This window comes from Cervus canadensis, chromosome 19, assembly GCF_019320065.1.
Source record: "Cervus canadensis isolate Bull #8, Minnesota chromosome 19, ASM1932006v1, whole genome shotgun sequence".
Taxonomy (NCBI): Eukaryota; Metazoa; Chordata; class Mammalia; order Artiodactyla; family Cervidae; genus Cervus; species Cervus canadensis.
In genome coordinates, this window is record NC_057404.1 from 6,390,977 (window position 1) to 6,409,370 (window position 18,394).

The 18,394-nt window shown below is 46.5% G+C and overlaps 1 protein-coding gene across 17 annotated transcripts in view; it reads left to right on the top strand.

The window, feature by feature from the left end:
- APBB2 (amyloid beta precursor protein binding family B member 2) overlaps nucleotides 1-18,394 on the top strand; it is a 361,466-nt gene that overhangs the window by 244,581 nt on the left and 98,491 nt on the right. For 10 of the 17 annotated variants that reach the window (XM_043438759.1, XM_043438752.1, XM_043438751.1 and 7 more), the window contains 4 exons: nucleotides 5,417-5,625; nucleotides 14,393-14,455; nucleotides 14,840-14,925; nucleotides 15,021-15,081. In XM_043438759.1, coding sequence (XP_043294694.1) covers nucleotides 5,417-5,625; nucleotides 14,393-14,455; nucleotides 14,840-14,925; nucleotides 15,021-15,081 — 419 coding nt within the window. The remainder of the gene's footprint in view (nucleotides 1-5,416; nucleotides 5,626-14,392; nucleotides 14,456-14,839; nucleotides 14,926-15,020; nucleotides 15,082-18,394) is intronic. The other 7 variants (XM_043438769.1, XM_043438765.1, XM_043438768.1 and 4 more) reach the window with 3 other exon arrangements.

Here is an 18,394-nt window from a genome sequence, read left to right on the forward strand (position 1 = left end):
AGCCAGCGGTCAGATGGGATTTGGTAGATAAGAATGACTACCTTTTGTTTTCCCAGACCAGTTGTTCTTAAAAAGTCTGGTTCCCAAAGCCAACAGCGTGAAATCCGTAGCGCCTGGGAACTATTGGAGATGCAGATTCCCAGGCCCCACCTCAGAGCGACTGAGTCGGAAGCTTGGGGGTGGGGGGTAGAGGGTGGGAGGATGGCACCCAGCGATCTGTGTTCTAGCAGGTTCTCCGGGTGACTGATGCTTGAGAACCCGGGTCTCGGATGCAGGGTCTGGCTCGGTCTATCTGATGACCTCTGTGGCCCCAGCCCTGGAGCAATGCCTGGCGCAGAGTAAGCAGGAAATGTTTGTGGAAGGAGTTCATCTGTCTCCTCTTTGTTCACAAGGTCCTCACCCCCTGCCTCGCACACCGAGGCGCTGGGCACACAGCAGCTGCCGAGGAAGGGGGTGAGGGCCGCTCGGAGGACCAGAGGGAGGCTTTTGTGCTCTGCGCTGCAGACGTTACCAAATTTAGAATCCCGGCTCACCCATGCCTCCTTCCTGTGGCCTCCGGAGCAGAAAGGGAAATTTCCAGCTGCTGCTAGATGCTCATTTGTTTCCATTTGACCCTTCGGTACCCGCTAGTGAGCCCAAGGGAGAGGGTGAGGAGAGGCTGGCTTGCCTCACTCACAGACCCAACTGCGGAGGAGAGCCCAGTCGCAGGGGTGGAGCCAGCCCAGCGCACTGGCGCCCAAAGGCGGCTGGAGGGGCGGCTCCTTGCCGCTCACAGACAGGCCCCTTGTTCCCAGGCCAAGTATGGCTCTTGGCCCAAGAGATGCCCAGCACAAGAGGGACTTTCTTGGGGCTCTCAGCCTTGCTATTTTTACACTCTGGTTTGCAGGCCCTGCTTCTGGGACAGAACCACACACAACGAAGTGGGCCACTTGGAAAGGATGCCTGTACCTTTCCACTCCTACCACTGAACCTCTTCTCCTTGAAGGCACCTTCAGTAAGAGGCAGGGATGCGGTGATGACAGGACAGAAGACCATAAAGCTTCTTAGGTGTGAGATCCTGTAGGGAAGGGCAGGGGGGAAACAAGTGGGATCTCAGCCTCCGCTGTGTGTCTGGGGGTGGAAGTTGAAGCTCAGGCTTCTAACGGGAGAGGCTGCAGATCCACAGACCAGCTGAGGTGGCCTCAGTTTACTGGATGCAGATTTAATGAGGGAGGTGAAGGAGGGAGGCCCCTACGCAGAGCCTACAGTGGAAGTGTCCTGGCACTGATGTACCCAGGCTCCAGGCTGGACCTTGGCGTGGTCAGTTACCAGCTCCATAACCCTGGTCAGGTCAGCAGGCCTCAGACTCGAAGCCATTGTGCTCTTTCTTTTGTCCCCATCCCCATATACTCACGTTCTAAATTCCCCCAAGCTGACTATAACTGATCTTACTCAGGTCTCTGAAAAAACAGCATCCATTTCTACATTGGGACCTAGTTGACCCCCTTGGGTTTAAACCAAGCTGCTGTCCTCTGTGGCCTTAGACATGGGGTAACGGTGGTGTATCCTCCATAGGCCGCAGCGGACACGCCGTGAACTCCTGCAGTGGAGGGGCTGGGTGGTCAGCCCACAGTCCGCGTCCGCGCCTGCGGCTTCTTACTCCTGTTAACAGGGCTGTCATTACCAGCCCCTGAGAACTTCATGGCAGCATTAAGAGAACTGGGGTTTAAACCGCAAAGCCTGACTTCCTATCTTGGCTGCACTGTCCTTGCCTTCTGGCGGGGTTGATGTGAGCATTAACTGATCCCTGTTTTTTCAAGGAAAATCATACATACAAGACCATTATTTAAAACAGGTAAAAATGGTGCTGCTATGGTCAAAAGGGGCTTCCCAGGTGGCACTCTCAGTAAAGAACCTGCCCGCCGATGCAGGGGATGTAAGAGACGCAGGTTCAGTCCTTGGGTCGGGAAGATCCCCTGGAGAAGGGAATGGCAACCCACTCCAGTATCCTTGCCTGGAGAATCCCATGGACAGAGGAGCCTGCTGGGCTACAGTCCGTGGGGTCACAGAGAGTCGGACAGGACTGAAACGACTTAGTGTGCACGGTCAGAAGACTCTGGACAGGCCTGGAGTTCCACCTGCCAGCAACCCTGTCCTTCCTCCTAATCTAATAACATTTGGAAACCACCGACCTATTGAATAAGGTCCAGGGTACTTATCTAAATGTGCATATAGTTCTATATCGGAGAACTAAGCAAATCGGGGCTTTGAAGATTAAACAAAATGAAGGGTAGCGGCACTGACGTGCCTCAGAAGGCATGTTTCTTACGATCCCTTTGGAACCTATCAATGAAAAAAGAAACACAATCTCAACTCCAGCTCAGAACTCTTCCCAGTTTATCACATCTTATTTCTTTTTGTCCACAAGAACATTCACATACACCATCAAAGGAAGTAGACGTTGCTCTTAATGAGAAGCTCATTTTCCGGAGTATTCTGTGAAGTTGCTCAGTTTTATGAGATTGCACAGAACTGATTTCTTCAGGATTCCTCTCTTGCCAAGTTCAATTCCCATCATTTGGGACTTCATTCATTTATTTCTCCCTCCTCCTCTCTTCATTCTTCTTTCCTATCTTCCTTTCTTCTGTCTACCCCATCTGTCTATCCATCCATCTGCCATCTCTCCACCATTCATCCGGCTCGTTGTTATTGAACACCTACTATGCTAGGTGTTGGGAATAGGATGGTGAACCTGACAGGGATGCTGTCTGCCTGCCCTCATGGGACTTACATTCCTTACAACCAGTATAGAGTGATGTGGAAGGGATTCTCTAAATGGCTCTGAGCTGCTAATTGCTAATTGTATTGTAAACGTTCCCACCTCACTTCCTCCATCATCATCTCATCATCAATTTTTAGCAATGAAATAACCCCCTTCTAATTTTTATTCACCTGATGCAAAGAGCTGACTCATTTGAAAAGACCCTGATCCTGGGAAAGATTGAGGGCAGGAGGAGAAGGGGACGACAGAGGATGAGATGGTTGGATGGCATCAGTGACTCAATGGACCTGGGTTTGGGTGGACTCCAGGAGTTGGTGATGGACAGGGAGGCCTGGCGTGCTGCGGTCCATGGGGTCACAGAGTCGGACACGACTGAGCAACTGAACTGAATTTTTATTCCAACAAAATGTCAGCAGAAACTCAGCATTTAAACCAAATATAAGTGACTGGGTCTGATTGAAGACCGAACAACCCAATTCCTGCCCTGTAGCCCCAGGCCCCTTTCCATCACCTCAGACAGCCAAACTAGAAGGCTGCCGACCTTGGTATCTCCCGCTGGTCTGACGTGGTATCGTGTTCTCATAGCTCATGTGGCAGGTAGCTGTTCTTCATGGGTGCTAGTGTCCCAGCTGTACAGACAACCAGGACATGTGTAAATTCAGGCCCTCGGACCTTAAAAACCACAGAAATGCTTACTGGCGTCCTCCTTTTGTTCTTTTGTTAGTTACCATCTTGAGCTTGTTGTCTGTGAGCTGCTGGAATTCGAGAAGGGGACACCTTTGGTAGGGTTTTCTCCAACTGACTCCCAAGACCTGTGTATTTTTTCCCCATCCTAGTTGAAATACTGACGATAAAACAACAGCAGAAACAACCCTCACACCCCCTAATAAGGAGACAAGACAGAGGAGTGTATGCACATATTTGTTTCAAGTTGTTTGTGGAAGATGTGGGTAACTTGAAATTATTTAATCATGCTTAATTTCCTGTAGGGGGAGGGGAAGTTTCCATCATAATTTGAGAAAAGCAGCAGTCTTGCCTCTGACAGATTTAAATGAGAAAAGCAAATGCTGGGTTGCCAAACACCCTCATGAATGCACATCTGTGTCGTCGTCTTAATCAGCTTCTTTGTCTGGCTTCTTTTTCTCATCTTGCGATGGTAGCAGTCTCAGTGACCTGATGTGGTGACATTCGCACAGGGCAAGGCCAGCCTACTTTCTTTGAGTTCGTGTACTGGCTCCAGACTCTTATGAATGACACATCGGAAAGGGCTTCTCCTTAGAATAAAGTGATCCCCAAATGTAGAGTGCAAATTGATTATGTTTTCCTACCTATGTATATTCATCCAGCTGCTTGCAATTTCTCCATCGTGCCTCTCTCTATGGATTTCTTACTGTGCTTCCTGTTCTCTCCTCTCTTCTCTAGCACTTTAGCCCATTTTATGAGAAAGCCCAAAATGAGATATTTAAAAGCAAATAATTATCCAGTAAACTAATAAAATATTGATATGGTCCAGAGATGGCAGAAATTGCCCAGTAAATGTATTTTATTTGTCCCACCCTGTCCCCCCCCACCCCGACCCTGCACACACACACAGTGCCTAAAGAATTATTTTTTTAATGTAAAGGCCTTTGGACTTGTACATGCTTACTGGTTTGCCACATAGCTCAGTTGGTAAAGAATCCTCCTGCAATGTAGGAGACCCCAGTTCGATTCCTGGGTTGGGAAGGTCCACTGGACAAGGAATAGGCGACCCACTCCAGTATTCTTGGGCTTCTCTTGTGGCTCAGCTGGTAAAGAATCTGCCTGCAATGTGGGAGACCTGGATTCAATCCCTGGGTTGGGAAGATCCCCTGGAGAAGGGAAAGGCTATCCATTCCAGTATTCTGGCCTGGAGAATTCTGTGGGCTGTATAGTGCGTGGGGTTGCAAAGAGTTGGACACGACTGAGTGACTTTCACCGGTTTGCCACAGTCCCCGCCATTCTCTATTGTGTTCCACACTACGCTCCTTCCTGTATTTACATTACTGGTCTGTTTTTTAGAGTTCCTTTTTGAATTCCGAGGCTGTTTCAGTCTGTCTGCTCTGGGAATCTTCTGTGTACAGTTTGGAATTCCAGAGTGTTACAAAGACATGGCTGCTTTTAGATGTTTTACCATCAAATGGGAGGAGTTGTTAAAGCAAAGATAACAAGTGCAGTACTCATAAATCCAGCAACTCATCCAGAAAGCAAAGAAAATTAGAATTGTACTCATTGCTGAGGGTGTGATCCCAAACAGTAAATCTTACTAATTTACAAAGGGGTTCAGTAGATTTTGTTTGTAATCTTGCAAATTTTGTTTGAGTAGTTGATTCTGACTAATGGAGCTTTAGCCTGTTCATAGGGTCCTTGGAACTATAAAATGACGATAATGGGCCCTTTTATATCCATGTTATCAAGTGTCAACCGTCCAGTTCTCTCTTCCTTTCTGTATTCTCCTTCTTACCATCCTTGGTGTTTGTGAGATGGCTTTAGTTCTCATTTGGGCCATGGACACATCTGCCTGCGGAATTCTTCTCACTGTTGGAACTAAGACCAGGAGACTGTAGTTGTTTCTTCTTTTAATAAAACCCTCTCTCTCTCTCTCTCTCTTTCTCTCTGTTCTCTTCCATTTTCTAGCAGATATATGGAGTGACCACTCCTTTCAGACTGATCCAGATTTGCCACCTGGCTGGAAGAGAGTCAGTGACATCGCTGGGACCTATTACTGGCACATACCAACAGGGACGACTCAGTGGGAACGCCCTGTCTCCATCCCAGCAGATCTTCAGGGTTCAAGGAAAGGGTCCCTTAGTTCTGTAACGTCATCTCCCACCCCAGAGAACGAGGTAAAATGGAGTGTCTTTTTAATCCTTAGTAGAGTGGATGTAACTTGTGATTTCTCTTTAGACTCATTGCTTCTGCCCCAACAGGTCATCAAGGTAAGCATTCCGATTTTTATGCATGTTGCATTTGAAACCTCTGAAATGCTTCCTCTTCGTGAATAGTGTTAATATCATCTTTCAGGGATCTTTTTATTTTCTAATGGCTTTTGGTCTCTTTAAATACCATTCCAGGTACAGAAAGTAAGAGAGGCTGATTAATGAGAAGTGGTTAAGATTCCCTGGGGCGCACTGAGGCAGTACTTGACTCTGTAGGTACCACTTCACACTGCTGGTTCCATAAAATATTTACAGAAGGAAGAGCGTCTCTTGGCCTGACGTGTTATAATTACCGCACATCTTATTAATATCCATGGGCTCATTTGATTGCATGGAGAGAATGTCTGCAGGAATAACCCTTGAGAACCCTTAAATGCTTAATTCCTAATAAAAAAATAAAAAAAGAGGATTCTGTTTATTTAGCAGAAGTGACATTATTTTAGACATAATTAGCAGCAGAAATTTGTTCTATCCCTGAGGAAGAAATCTGATGTTTAAACAAAGAATTGAGGCATTAAAAAAAATTCCATCATGATAGTTGTTAATATGGAAACTCCTGCAGTGAACCTTTGTAAATCCTGATAACAAAATATTCAAGAGAATTACAGTGGGAAAAGGTCACAGTTAAGTAATGGCTTTTTTTTTTACTTTTTTTTTTTTTTTGAGAAAAGAGATTTGATTCCTGGTACACAGGCACTTCTGCCTTTTCCCTGACCACAGTCTTATTTTGTTCTTTAAACAACTTATTTTCTTTTACTTTGAGGACATGGAAGGAATTTGAACTGTATCTCTTACCCGAAAGCCTCTCTACGTATTTGCTGCTATTATTACCCTTCCTGTCTTTAAAAGTAAACAACATCTTCCATTATTTACTTGCTCTTCTCTAGGAGGCAGGAAGACCTACATTCCAACCACATTCTTGCTGTTGCTGGGCTTCAGCATCTCACTCACTCCACCTGGGCCTCACACTCTCCATCTTTCAAGTGCCGGTTAGGGCGAGCTATAACCCCCTGTTGATAGACTGGGGCTTCGGTTTGTTGGTACGGGGCCCTGATGGTCAGACACCCGCTTCAGTTACACTGAACCACTTAGGATTTCATTGCTTATCACTGAGCAATTTTGATCATTTTTTTTATTAGCATAATATTCCTCCTCCCAGAGCAAATCCCATTCAGTCTTTTATTCACCTTGTGTGAGGTGTGCAGGGAGGTGGAGATGAACCAACTTCAGCCTACCAGGAAGTGGAGTCCTCCTCCATGCCAGCCCAGGTGCCTCTTGGCATTTCTCCCTGGACCTCAGAGCGGCTCCCAGGAGCCGAGTGGACCCGGACACCCCTGGGCCCTCAGTGAGATGCAGAGGTCCTCTCTCATCTTCCCCTGCACTGCTTGGCATCTCTGTTAGAGACTCTCCTATTGCACCCCTTTACCATCCTCACCTCCAGGGAGAGCCCTGCAGGCTGAGAATGCCAGGGTGGGAAGGGGGCATCTGGCACCAGTGTCCGTCCATCACAGACAGGGAAGCCAAGGCAGAGAGGCCAGTGACCAGCAGCCACACTGGGTCTAGAACTCAGGGTTCCCAAATCCTCCTGAATTCCAGGCCAGAGCTCTCCTCACGGGGCTTCCCTGGCTCTGAGATTTCAGCCCACCTGCTTTCTCTTTGTCCAGAGGTGAGATGATCAGACTGACTTTGAGAGACTGTTTCCATTCAGCGAGCCTCTCGTCTTCCGTATATGGAAGAAATGAAGTTTGTCCTGAAGCCCGCATCCTGAGGCTGCGGCGTGGGTGGGGTGAGGCCCAAGGTGGGCATCTTGGGGTTTAAGTGGCTCAGATGTTTTGCTTCTGTGATTAATGTGGAAGACTTTTTGTTTTCATATTTTCTGCATAAAGTCTCGGGAAGCAGCGCAGGTGGGCTGCTGACCTCGGGGAAGATGATCAGGTGGCAGAGTCCACATTCACATCCCTGAGCGTCCTTCTGACACCCACTGTCACCTGCTCTGCCCCGGACCTTGCCTGCTTCCCCCCCACCCCCCCCACTGCCCAGCCCCCGCCTCCCAGCTCAAACTGTGTCCCAAGGCCTGCCTGCCTGCCCACCCAGTTCCTCTCCTGGAATTCAGTATTTCCATCACATCTGCACTGTTCAGCCTCCCAGTGGCTACTCATGACTTATTGTAGCTTTCAGGATATTTTCATAAATGTCACTTCATTTGTTCCCTTTAAGACTCTTCATGTGGCAGAGAAGACAGCTCTTCTGTTTCCCACTTTTAAGAGGTAACTGGGACTCAGTGAGCTGAGTAACCAGGTCAGGGTGGGCAGATGCCCAGTTCTCAATTCCAGATCCTGTGGTCTGCCCCATTACTGGGTGAATTTCCACCTTGAAGTTGGCTCTGTTCCTCTCTTCTGTAGCCATCATGTTGGATAAAGTCTTATCCCTCCAAGACACATGTTAACAGATGTGTAGCTTTTTGACATTTCAGAGACAGGCTCATACCCAGCACTTTAATAGACCAGTGGGATGATGTTCTTCAGATCAACCTTTCGATTGTTTGCTTCATACACATTGCTCCCTGTGCATACGGCCATCCACAGAGTCAAAGAACCAAGCAGATATAAAAGGCAGTACATTGAAATCCTAGGGGCAGAGGGATAAGCAGGTAGTAGAGAGAAGAGGTTGGGGGAGACCCAGCCTTCCCTGTTCCCAGGTGCTGACAAGGATATTAAAGCAGAGGCGCTAAGGGAAGTCAAGTATTTACAACACCAGCTTCATGGCTTATCTCCTTACTCCTCAGAAAGCCCTATGTATCTGTACGATAGTTGTCATTCCTTTTTTATATTTGAGAACCCACATGGAGACGTGAGGGAGCTTACCCAGAATTACACCCCTACCCCCTGGTGGAGTCAAGCCTGAGTGGAGGTGTGCTGGTCCCTGGCCTCACCCCAGGCTTCACCCTGTGTTTATCAGGGGCTTTGGAGAGCCTTGGATGTCTTCATCTCACTCCAGGGGAGGGTGGTTACATATGCAGAGCCCTCTAGGAAATGACTTCTTTTCATAACATTGTGGTGTTGTTCGGTTGCTAAGTCGTGTCTGACTCTTTGCGACCCCATGAACGGCAGCATGCCAGGCTTCCTTGTCCTTCACTGTCTCCTGGAGTTGGCTCAAACTCATGTTCATTGAGTTGGTGATGCCATCCAACCACCTCATCCTCTGTCATCTGCTTCTGCTCCTGCCTTATGTCTTTCCCAACATCAGGGTCTTTTCCAATGAGTCGGCTCTTTGCATCAGGTGGCCAAAGTATTAGAGCTTCAGCTTCAGCATCAGTCCTTCCGGTGAACATTCAGGGTTGATTTCCTTTAGGGTGGACTGCTTTGATTGCCTTGCTGTACAAGGGACTCTCAAGAGTCTTCTCCAGCACCACAGTTCAAAAGCATCAATTCTTTGGTACTCAGCCGCAGGTGCTAATAACAGTTGAGAAAAAATGGTTATTTCTCTAATGACATTTCTTGACTAATTTGGAAACATGAGAGAGAGCAAAACGTCAAGGGTGAGAAGAAACTTGTAATGTGTCGTGTTAGAAATGCATGTTTTTATACAGCTTTTTCCTGAGCTGGCTTAAAAAAAAAAGTAAGTGCCAAATCTGTTGACTAAGCTTCACAAAAGCCTAGGACTGAAGGCTTCCTTACAGTTTGAAAATCGTACATTTCACATTCCAAAGTTCACCAGGGAAGTGTTAAGTGCAACGCATAGTGTTTCCTCTGCAGACGCCAGCAGTATTTTTGCAAGTTTATAAACTGGACGGGAAGCACTTGCCGCTGAAATTTGGCCCAGCGATGGTCTCCCCCTAATCCATCAGTTTGTTCCAACTGACTTAGATGTTGCGTCTTAGAGAGAAGAGGGAGCTCCACAAAATATTTTAATGAGTAACTGTTGGCCCGTGAGCAAGTCTTCCCTAGACTCTTCCCAGCTGAAGGCGTTCCCAGTTCCTTAAGAATAAGGGCAAGGAGGGAAAAGTGGCCGCAGAGCAAGGGGGGCCCAGTCGTTTCGGGACTGTGATCTCTTTGTGTTCCTGCTGCATCACTCCTGGCGTCTGGGAGGGGCCTGTGCAGCTAAGTCCCCAGGAGAACAGCGTCCAAGCATTGCTTTAGAACCTGAGGATTTTCACGTCCATTGAGAAGACGGCAACATAAAGGGACCGGTCTGTCATCATTTTCCTGAGCTTCTTGACCTGTTCACGGAGCCTTGATATTTCAGAACTGGCAGGAACCTTCGAGAAGGGGCTAGTGAATGCTATGGCAGTATTTCTCAGCCCACTGAACCAAGGACTGTGGCCAGGGTAACCTCTGGGGCTTGCAGAACATGCTGACTCCTTGGTCTTACCCTAGGCCACTGAACTAGACTTTCTAAGGCTGAGGCCTGAGAATCTGCCTTTATCACATGCTTTTGCCCCACCCCCAAAAGGAGGGGTGCTTCCCTGGTGGGTCAGATGGTGAAGAATCTGCCTGTGATGCAGGAGACCCAGGTTCGAAACCCGGGTTGGGAAGATCCCCTGGAGAAGGGAATGGCTCCATTACTCTTATCTGGAGAATTCCATGGACAGAGGAACCTGGCAGGCTATAGTCCATGGGGGTTCAAAGAGTTAGACACAGCTGAACAACTTGCACTTTTCCAAAAAAGGGGGGAAAAAAAAATCTTATGCTTTCCAGGAAATTTTATGCCGAGGGATTACAAAAGCTGGTCTTCTAGTGAATCTAGTCTGTTTTTATTTATGTGTCACTTCTGCTTAAATACTTTGGCCTCATCTTAGCATCTCCTGGGAATCATTGCTCTCGTTTGCCTACTTTCTGAGCCCTTTGATCTTCATTGCATTGTGTCTCTTTGTAGTATTCTTACTTGAGGCATGTCAGCCTCCCTTTTTGAGGGATTGGGACCTACCCCCCTCATCTTGCATCCTCAGCACTTGGCCTGTGCCTGGTATGTGGCAACGTTCATTAAATATTTGCTGAATGAAGGAATAAACTGGCTTCGTAGCAGGAGGGAGCTCTTCGCTGACTTACTGTAGCCACAGAGCCGGCACTAGAGCCCAAACTCTCCTGATTTTTCTCTGGTTTATAGTTTCTAAACTGTGCTGCTTCTCACGCAGACTAATTTAATTCCACAAGCATTTGTCAATCTGTTTCCTAGTTAGATTTTTTTTAAAAAACTGCTTGTATTATGTTTGCGTGACAAACCATAACTGTTCTTTTGATAGTGTTGCGTCCAACAAAACATAGAAAGCAGTTTTAAAAGAAGGAAAAAATAAACCCATGTACATGGATACAGTGCTCATTAACACTGACTGGCCTATTCAGAATTCCAGGTGCTCTGCCATTTATGATCAAGACCACAGCTCAGATCTTGACAGAAGAGGATTATAAAGCATAACTGATAATGCTCTCTAGTCTTTGGGCTCTCAAACATTTTGTTCTTAAATGCCTTTATTTATTTTCTCCATGGCAAGAGTATAGGACAAGGACAGTGCTGTTTCCTGGGCACCTTCGGGCAGCCAGCCCCTGCGCTGAGGGCTCACGCTCTTGACCTCCTGGCATCCGCGCCCGGTGGGGAGTCTCTTTAGCCCTGTCTGATGTGTGGGGACTGAGTCACAGAGCAGGTGAGGGCAGAGGCAGCGTTTGGACCCGAGCTTCCCGGACGGCCGTGTTGACTTCATAGCTTCTGAAGAGCATGCGGAAGTGAGGTGATCGTGGCTTCATCAAGACCACTGTGGAATGTTCATGTGCTTTCTTGTCCGCCCAGCCGTCAGCGGGCTCAGCCCTTCACTCTTTCGCTCCAGTTTGCATGTTGATACCACTTCATAGAGACGTTCATAGCACCTCCAGGGACTTTCTCATCCCCTTGGACCTCATCCCCGGGAAAACTCTGTTGACCTTGTCAAAGGATCAACTCTTAGTTTTCTTCCAGCAGAAGGACAGTGCATCATTTTTGTTTGGTTTGAGGAACTGCTTTCTAAGATCCTGGAAGAGAAATCTGGAAGAAGAAAGCTCTCAGCAGTTGAAGTTTAATACAGTCAGATTGCCTTAAGGGGTTATGAAGAGCACCATGCTGAAAGGTCATGAAGGGTCACAGCAGGTGCCATGCCCCAGGTGCCAGGTCAGTCCCCCAGAGCTCAGATTTTGGGGCTCTCGCAGACCTGAGCGTGATCACCATAATCAGGATGAGGGCTGCTGCAGCCTGGCCAGGGTCATGGCAAGCACCAGGAGAGTGTGTGCCCACCACGATGCTGACACCAGCGTCTCTCAGCTGTGCAGGGCCCTTCAGCTGCTTTCCTGAGAGATGATCAGTTAGAGGTTGTTGCTCACGGAGGGTGGTCTCTGTCCTCCCTTTATCTCTATCCTGTGTCTGTCTTTCCTAGGGCATGTTACGCCACCTGCCTTTTCCTCTTTTATTATCTTTCTCTTTTCTTTCATCCCTCACTGCCATCACCCAAACTACAGACTTTCTGTAGAACCCAAGCATCTCTGTTGGTTTCTTTTTTCCTTAAATTACTAGCTAAAATGGTGTAGTCTCTCTTCATTAAAAAAAAAAAAAAAACAGATGAATAGGCGATATCGTTCTTAAAATTTAAGGCAAGTTGTTTTGTCCTTCATTGCCCTTGATTTTATTTATTTATTTATTTATTTTTGCCCTTGATTTTAAAAAAGAAAAATTATGGTCACTTACATGAAGGAGAACATTTCTCATCTTCATTGTCAGTGAAAATTTTAAATTTAGGAAGGAAAAAAAGACTGGCTTGTTCATAGTAAATAACACTAGTTTCCATTTTTCTTTGCTTGAGTTCCGTGCTAAAGGGTTTATTTAGGAATACTTACATGTTATTTTAAGATTTTGCAAAATCACTGTATATCACCTTTGTTTATTTAAATCTATGAAAGGTGATTGTAGGAAGTTTGCCCGTTGACTTATGTCTCCGTAGCATGAGAGCTGAATTCATATAGTCTTGGACACATAATCAACTTCTACTTTGCAGGGACTCCTGCATCCAAAGAGTAAATATAAATGTAAAAAAATTTAAACACACGCGTACAAAGAAATGTCTGATTAAATGCCAGAGCCTTTTCTGAATACTTGCTTTTAAAAATGCTCTTCTTTCACTCTCTATAATCCCAACACAGTGTTTTTGGAGTATGATTTCTGATTTCAGATTACTTTTGTCAGACACATGCCTTTTTAAAAATTTTCTTCACAAGAATGCAGTTAGGGGTAGAACACAAAACCCCACACCCATGTTAGGGGGTTCACAGGTCCCCCCAACTGACAGGTTGAAGATTTTCCTGTAGTATTTTCTCCTCAGTGAAAACCGAATACTTTTTGGAGGATGGAGTGAGGAAAGAGGTGGGGGGCTGGACAACTTTCCTGTTCTGTGCTCAGTAAAAGAGATCATTTTAAAAAATAAATAGACACAGTGGTCTAAGTTTAAAAAACTGCAGGTCAGCTGCCTAATCCAGAAAAGAAAGCAACAGTAACACCAGCTGTGCAGTGATGATAGATCCAAATTTGCGATGATTTTTCCCATAGAGAGGCCTTCAGAGCCAAGTAAATGCATTTGTCAACACCCGGGACATTTGAACTCAGCCACTTCTGTTCTGAGTGGCTTTGAAAATTGTATTCATTGTGTGCCGAAGCTATGGGTCAATACTACCATCTCATTTTCAAAGAACTTTAGTTGAAAAGTTACTTAGTGGAAGAGTTTCTCCTGTTGGCTTATTCAAGAAAAGAGATCTGCCTGACAAATCAGTGGAACAAGTTCATGAGAGTGTACCTGGGTGTCTTATTAGTGTCATTTAATTCCCCAAACGTCACATGGAAAATATTTGAATATTCAGTTAATGGAGTAGAAAGAAAAAAGTTGTTCCCATGTTATCCAAGGTTAATAAAGGAAGGAGTTGTTTAGATTCTAGGTCTATTGTAAGAGGTTTGCCAGCAAGGCAAGGCTTCACGCTTTGTCCTATAACTATGTTTAGGAAAGCATTTTGTGATCGAATATTAATTTGTGAAGAGGCTTGGGTGGCAAGGAGGTAGAGCTTTGTATGAATGAGGGGAATTTACATTAGATTGTCTAGACTCTTTTTATTAGATTAAATCTCAGCAAGATGAGGTCAGGCAGGGTTCCTTACCCTCCTTTATTATTGTTTTTTTCCTAAGTGGAGATAATTTGGCCCCTAGTTTTGTTATGCCGCTAGCTATGGACACTCCCCAGTTTTCAACCAGCTCATTGACCAGCATACCTCAAGAAAACAGTTCTTTTGGTCAATAGAAGAGAAAAAATTCTTACGGAATTAGGTATGCTAGGCCTTTAATACTTTGATGCATATTGTGTGCTTTTAAGACCACATGTAGATAGTAACTTTACTGTCTGGTAATAACATTCAGCCATTTGTCTTGGTAAGTAATTAAAGCGCCCCCCTGCCCTGGGCCTCTAGTGACGATGTGGATCTAGGGAGAGCAAGCTACGTGTTGCTGTCAGAGTGAATTTGTTCCCTAACCCATCTGTGAATATCAATGCTAACCACAGTGTCTTGTGTGTGTGTGTGTTTTCTTTTCTTTTCTTTCCTTTTCTACCTTTTATTATTTTCTTTTTTTTTTTAAATCAATGTGCTTTTTCCTATGTGAATAATTACATGTCTAGAAACAGCCATGGAGTGATTTTGCTGTTCTGAATGGGGGAAAGATTAATAGTGACATTTGGAAGGCAAGTATATGGTCAGATTTTAGCTCATTCAATATTTTGTCCTTTTTGCATGGCTGTGGCTGCATCTTCTTTGTGAACATCACGCATTCCGCAGGGACGGACTGAGGGGCTTCTGGCTCAGGCGGTGGGGCTCACACATGGTCGCTTTTTTTGATGTCTCCCATTGTGAATGACTTCAGACTGGTCGCCCCAGGTTCCTACTGTCTTTTAAGAACCGGCATTTGCACTGAGCCGGCATCAGCAGCCCATGCATGCCTTTTTTTCTGCCTGAGCTCACGTACAATCTCTGCCTCGCGCTGGGAGGACCTCTCCCCCCTCTGATATCTGAGGCCGCATGCTAGGCCTTCTGCCTTTCTGCATTAACAGGGATCTCATTTCCTCTAGGATTTGCACGCGGCCACAGTCAATCCGGACCCCAGTTTAAAAGAGTTTGAAGGAGCCACCCTGCGCTATGCATCCTTGAAACTCAGGTAGGGGCGTTGGATGCACCCGCCAGGAGGTGTGGCTTTGTGCAGCTGGAGATTGCAATAGAATCCTAAGTCCCATTTTCTGTTTTTCTTTCTAGAAACGCTCCACATGCCGATGATGATGATTCTTGTAGCATCAACAGTGACCCGGAAGCTAAGGTTTGTAAGAAGTGTGCTTTCAGTGACCAGGCTATATTCTTGCATCAGAATAATGACTTGGGATAACGGCCCAGTTTTTACAAACTATCAACCCAGAGCCACTTAATAAGCAATTATCCCTGAGTCCTCTCTCGTTCCTAATCTCCCTCACACTTAAAGTAAATCCTTTTGGCCAAGTTAGGTTTGGGAGGGTTTCTGTAATCATCACAACTCTGCTTGTATCTCACTCCATCAGTTCTTTGTGCAACGCGATAAGATTATTGTTTGAACAGGTAGGCTCCAGAAGCCTTTGAAGATAAGCCAGGCTCTGCCCTGTAAGGCAGAGGAAGGGGAATTGAACAGGTGCTTGGACCCCTCACGCCCGTCTCCTGCAGGGCAGCCTCATCCACATGCACAGTGGATGTGCATCCCTTCGTAAACACCGGCCTGCTTTGTGTGGGGCGTGAGGGTGAGCTCGCTCTGGACTTCTGGTGCTGGTGTGAGCTGTCACAGTTGCCCGCTGATCCCTGAGTCAGGGCCCTGTGTTTCTCTGTGCAGTCGCTCACCGGATGCTCTTTAAGCTTTTGCCTTTGACTTCGTGTTCTCTGAGCAACGTCCAGTGAGGCGGTGGAGCGTGCGCTGCGGGGCTGGAGCCTTGGCTGAAGCGCAGTCCTGCCACCTCCCTACCTCTGCTTCTCGGCTGCCTGTTCCCCTTTCCTTGGCACCTCAGGCTCTGCCAGCCTCCCTATCCCTGCCCCTACCCACCCCTTGCTGTTGCCTTCAACCCCTCTATGGGGCTGAGTGTGAGCCTGGGGAGGGTTGTGCCAGGCACGCGGTCTCCATAGTGTCTTAGGAAGGAGCCAAGGAGTGACCTGCCCAACCTGGGCAGACAGCATAGCGATGTGTTCAGTGGGTGACACCGTGGGCCCCCGCCCACCCCCAATCCAGGTACCTAGCATCCCCCAACACAAGTGTTGTAATAGACTGAGGGTCGTCCGTTTACTGTGAGCTAGGGTGGTGGGTCCTTGGGAAAGGGGATTCCTGGCTCACTTTCCCCACTCTTGGCCAGGGCATGGTACATCAGCCCAGCAGCTGATGGTCTATAGGGATGAGCAGCCTGCAGTGGTCTGCACTCACCCTGTAAGTATCCCCATTCTCGAGAGAGCACAACACTGAATAAATGTAAAAAAAACCATTAGGAATCTAGAGAAAGAATGCAGAAGAAAGGAAAAAGCTTCATGTCAATACTTTTTTATAGCTTTTTTCCCACTGCTTTTTAACACATTTTCATTTGCATCTTATGTAGCAGGACCTAGATATTCTTCTGAACCCCAAAGCAGATCTATGTCTATGCATGAAACAGCAAATAGGTTCCTGTAGCAGTAGTTAAGTGGGGAACACCACTCAGGTTCAAAACCTTGGCTCCTAGGCTGGAAGCTGCCATATTGCCATTGGTTCTGTGAGAATCCCAGGGCTCGCAGTTGAAATCTCCGTTGCTCTTAATTTGCGGAGCTTCGTTCTAAGCACATCCTGGTTGGATGATGGCTGCTCCAGAGCCAGTGGGGTTCTGAACAAGTTCTTGGTCTGCTGCTGACACCCTGACCTTTAAAGATAAATTGTATGGTACGGAAGGGAAGGAACGCAGTAACACAGGAAGGTGAGCTATGAATAATTTGCTTTTCTGCCAGGTGTTTTACGAGGGCTGTCAGCAAAGGCCGGAGGAAGAAGGGTGAGCAGCAGTATTATTTTGCTTTACCTGGAAGGGCTGGACCAGTGATGTCTGTAAAGCTGAGTGTGAGACTGAGAGGGACCAGGAGGAGGATGAACAGAGCACAGATCAAATTAGTAACAGGAACAGGAGGCCTGGCTGAGCTGTTACCTAAGATGACACTTTCTCTCCACCACCCCCCCCCCGCCCCCCAGTTTATTGCTTACTGAATCCTTGATCTTCTCCTGTTCTATCGCCAGCATGTCTGTTCCAGCACCTGTTAGGAATTTGTGTGTATAAGGAGGCTCAGCTTTCTCATAAGTAACTGAAGTCGTACTTAGTTCAAAACAAAAAGTGTGTGTATAGTATTATTTATTTTATATCCTTCTTTGTTCCATAAAAGATCTGAGGAGACTTATAAGAACACTTAGAAGCCACAGAAAACATAATGGAATAATCAGTGCATCTGTCTGTACTGGGACAGTAGATGGAGTTAGGACAGATCAGACTGGGGAGAAGGAAAAAGTGTGGTTTTTCAGCATATAGGACTTGGCAGAGTTGTGAACATTGACCTTTGGGTTCATTTTTGTGCCTCCTGGTGATTATTTACATTGAGGATTCTGACAGTAAATGGTATGAATTCCTGTAAGGGCATCTCAGAATCCTGTAAGAACTTCTGCAAACAACACATGCTTCTAACTCCCCCACCCTACCCTAGATTCTGAAGGTCCCCCTGCTATAGAGAGTCACTGGCACTCTTGGGGACCCCAAGCCTGTTGGGAGGAGAGAAGGGTTTCAGACCCCTGCCTTCTGTGCCCGCACTGTGCATGAGGTAGAAGCATCTCAGGTCCTTATGGAATGTAATGGATTTTCCAGGGCTCTATTATAAAACACTCGTAATAATGAATGTTTATTGAGTACTCGCTTTTTGCCATAGTCCTAAAGACTTCATTGCTGTTAACTCTCATCCTCACAAAAATTTAAGGGACTCAGTATCATTATTGCAGATAAGGAAACTGAAGCATAGGAAGTTAAGCAGCCAGTTAAAGAGCAGAGTCAGGATTTGGCTCCAGAGCCCATGCTCACTAGATTGCCCCCAAAAAAGTCTCAATTGGAGCTTCACTTAGGGGCCACCATCAATTAATGTGATCAGTGTCCTCAGAAATATACTCCAAATATTCATATATATATTTGAAGTCTGTATATAGATACACACACACACCTTGGAAGGAAAGTGATGACCAACCTAGATAGCATATTAAAAAGCAGAGACATTACTTTGCCAACAAAGGTCTGTCTGGTCAAGGCTATGGTTTTTCCAGTGGTCATGTATGGATGTGAGAGTTGGACTGTGAAGAAAGCTGAGTGCCGAAGAACTGATGCTTTTGAACTGTGGTGTTAGAGATGACTCTTGAGAGTCCCTTAGACTGCAAGGGGATCCAACCCGTCCATCCTAAAGGAGATCAGTCCTGGGTGTTCATTGGAGGGACTGATGCTGAAGCTGAAACTCCAGTACTTTGGCCACCTGATGCCAAGAGCTGACTCATTTGAAAAGACCCTGATGCTGGGAGGGGTTGGGGGCAGGAGGAGAAGGTGACGACAGAGGATGAGATGGCTGGATGGCAT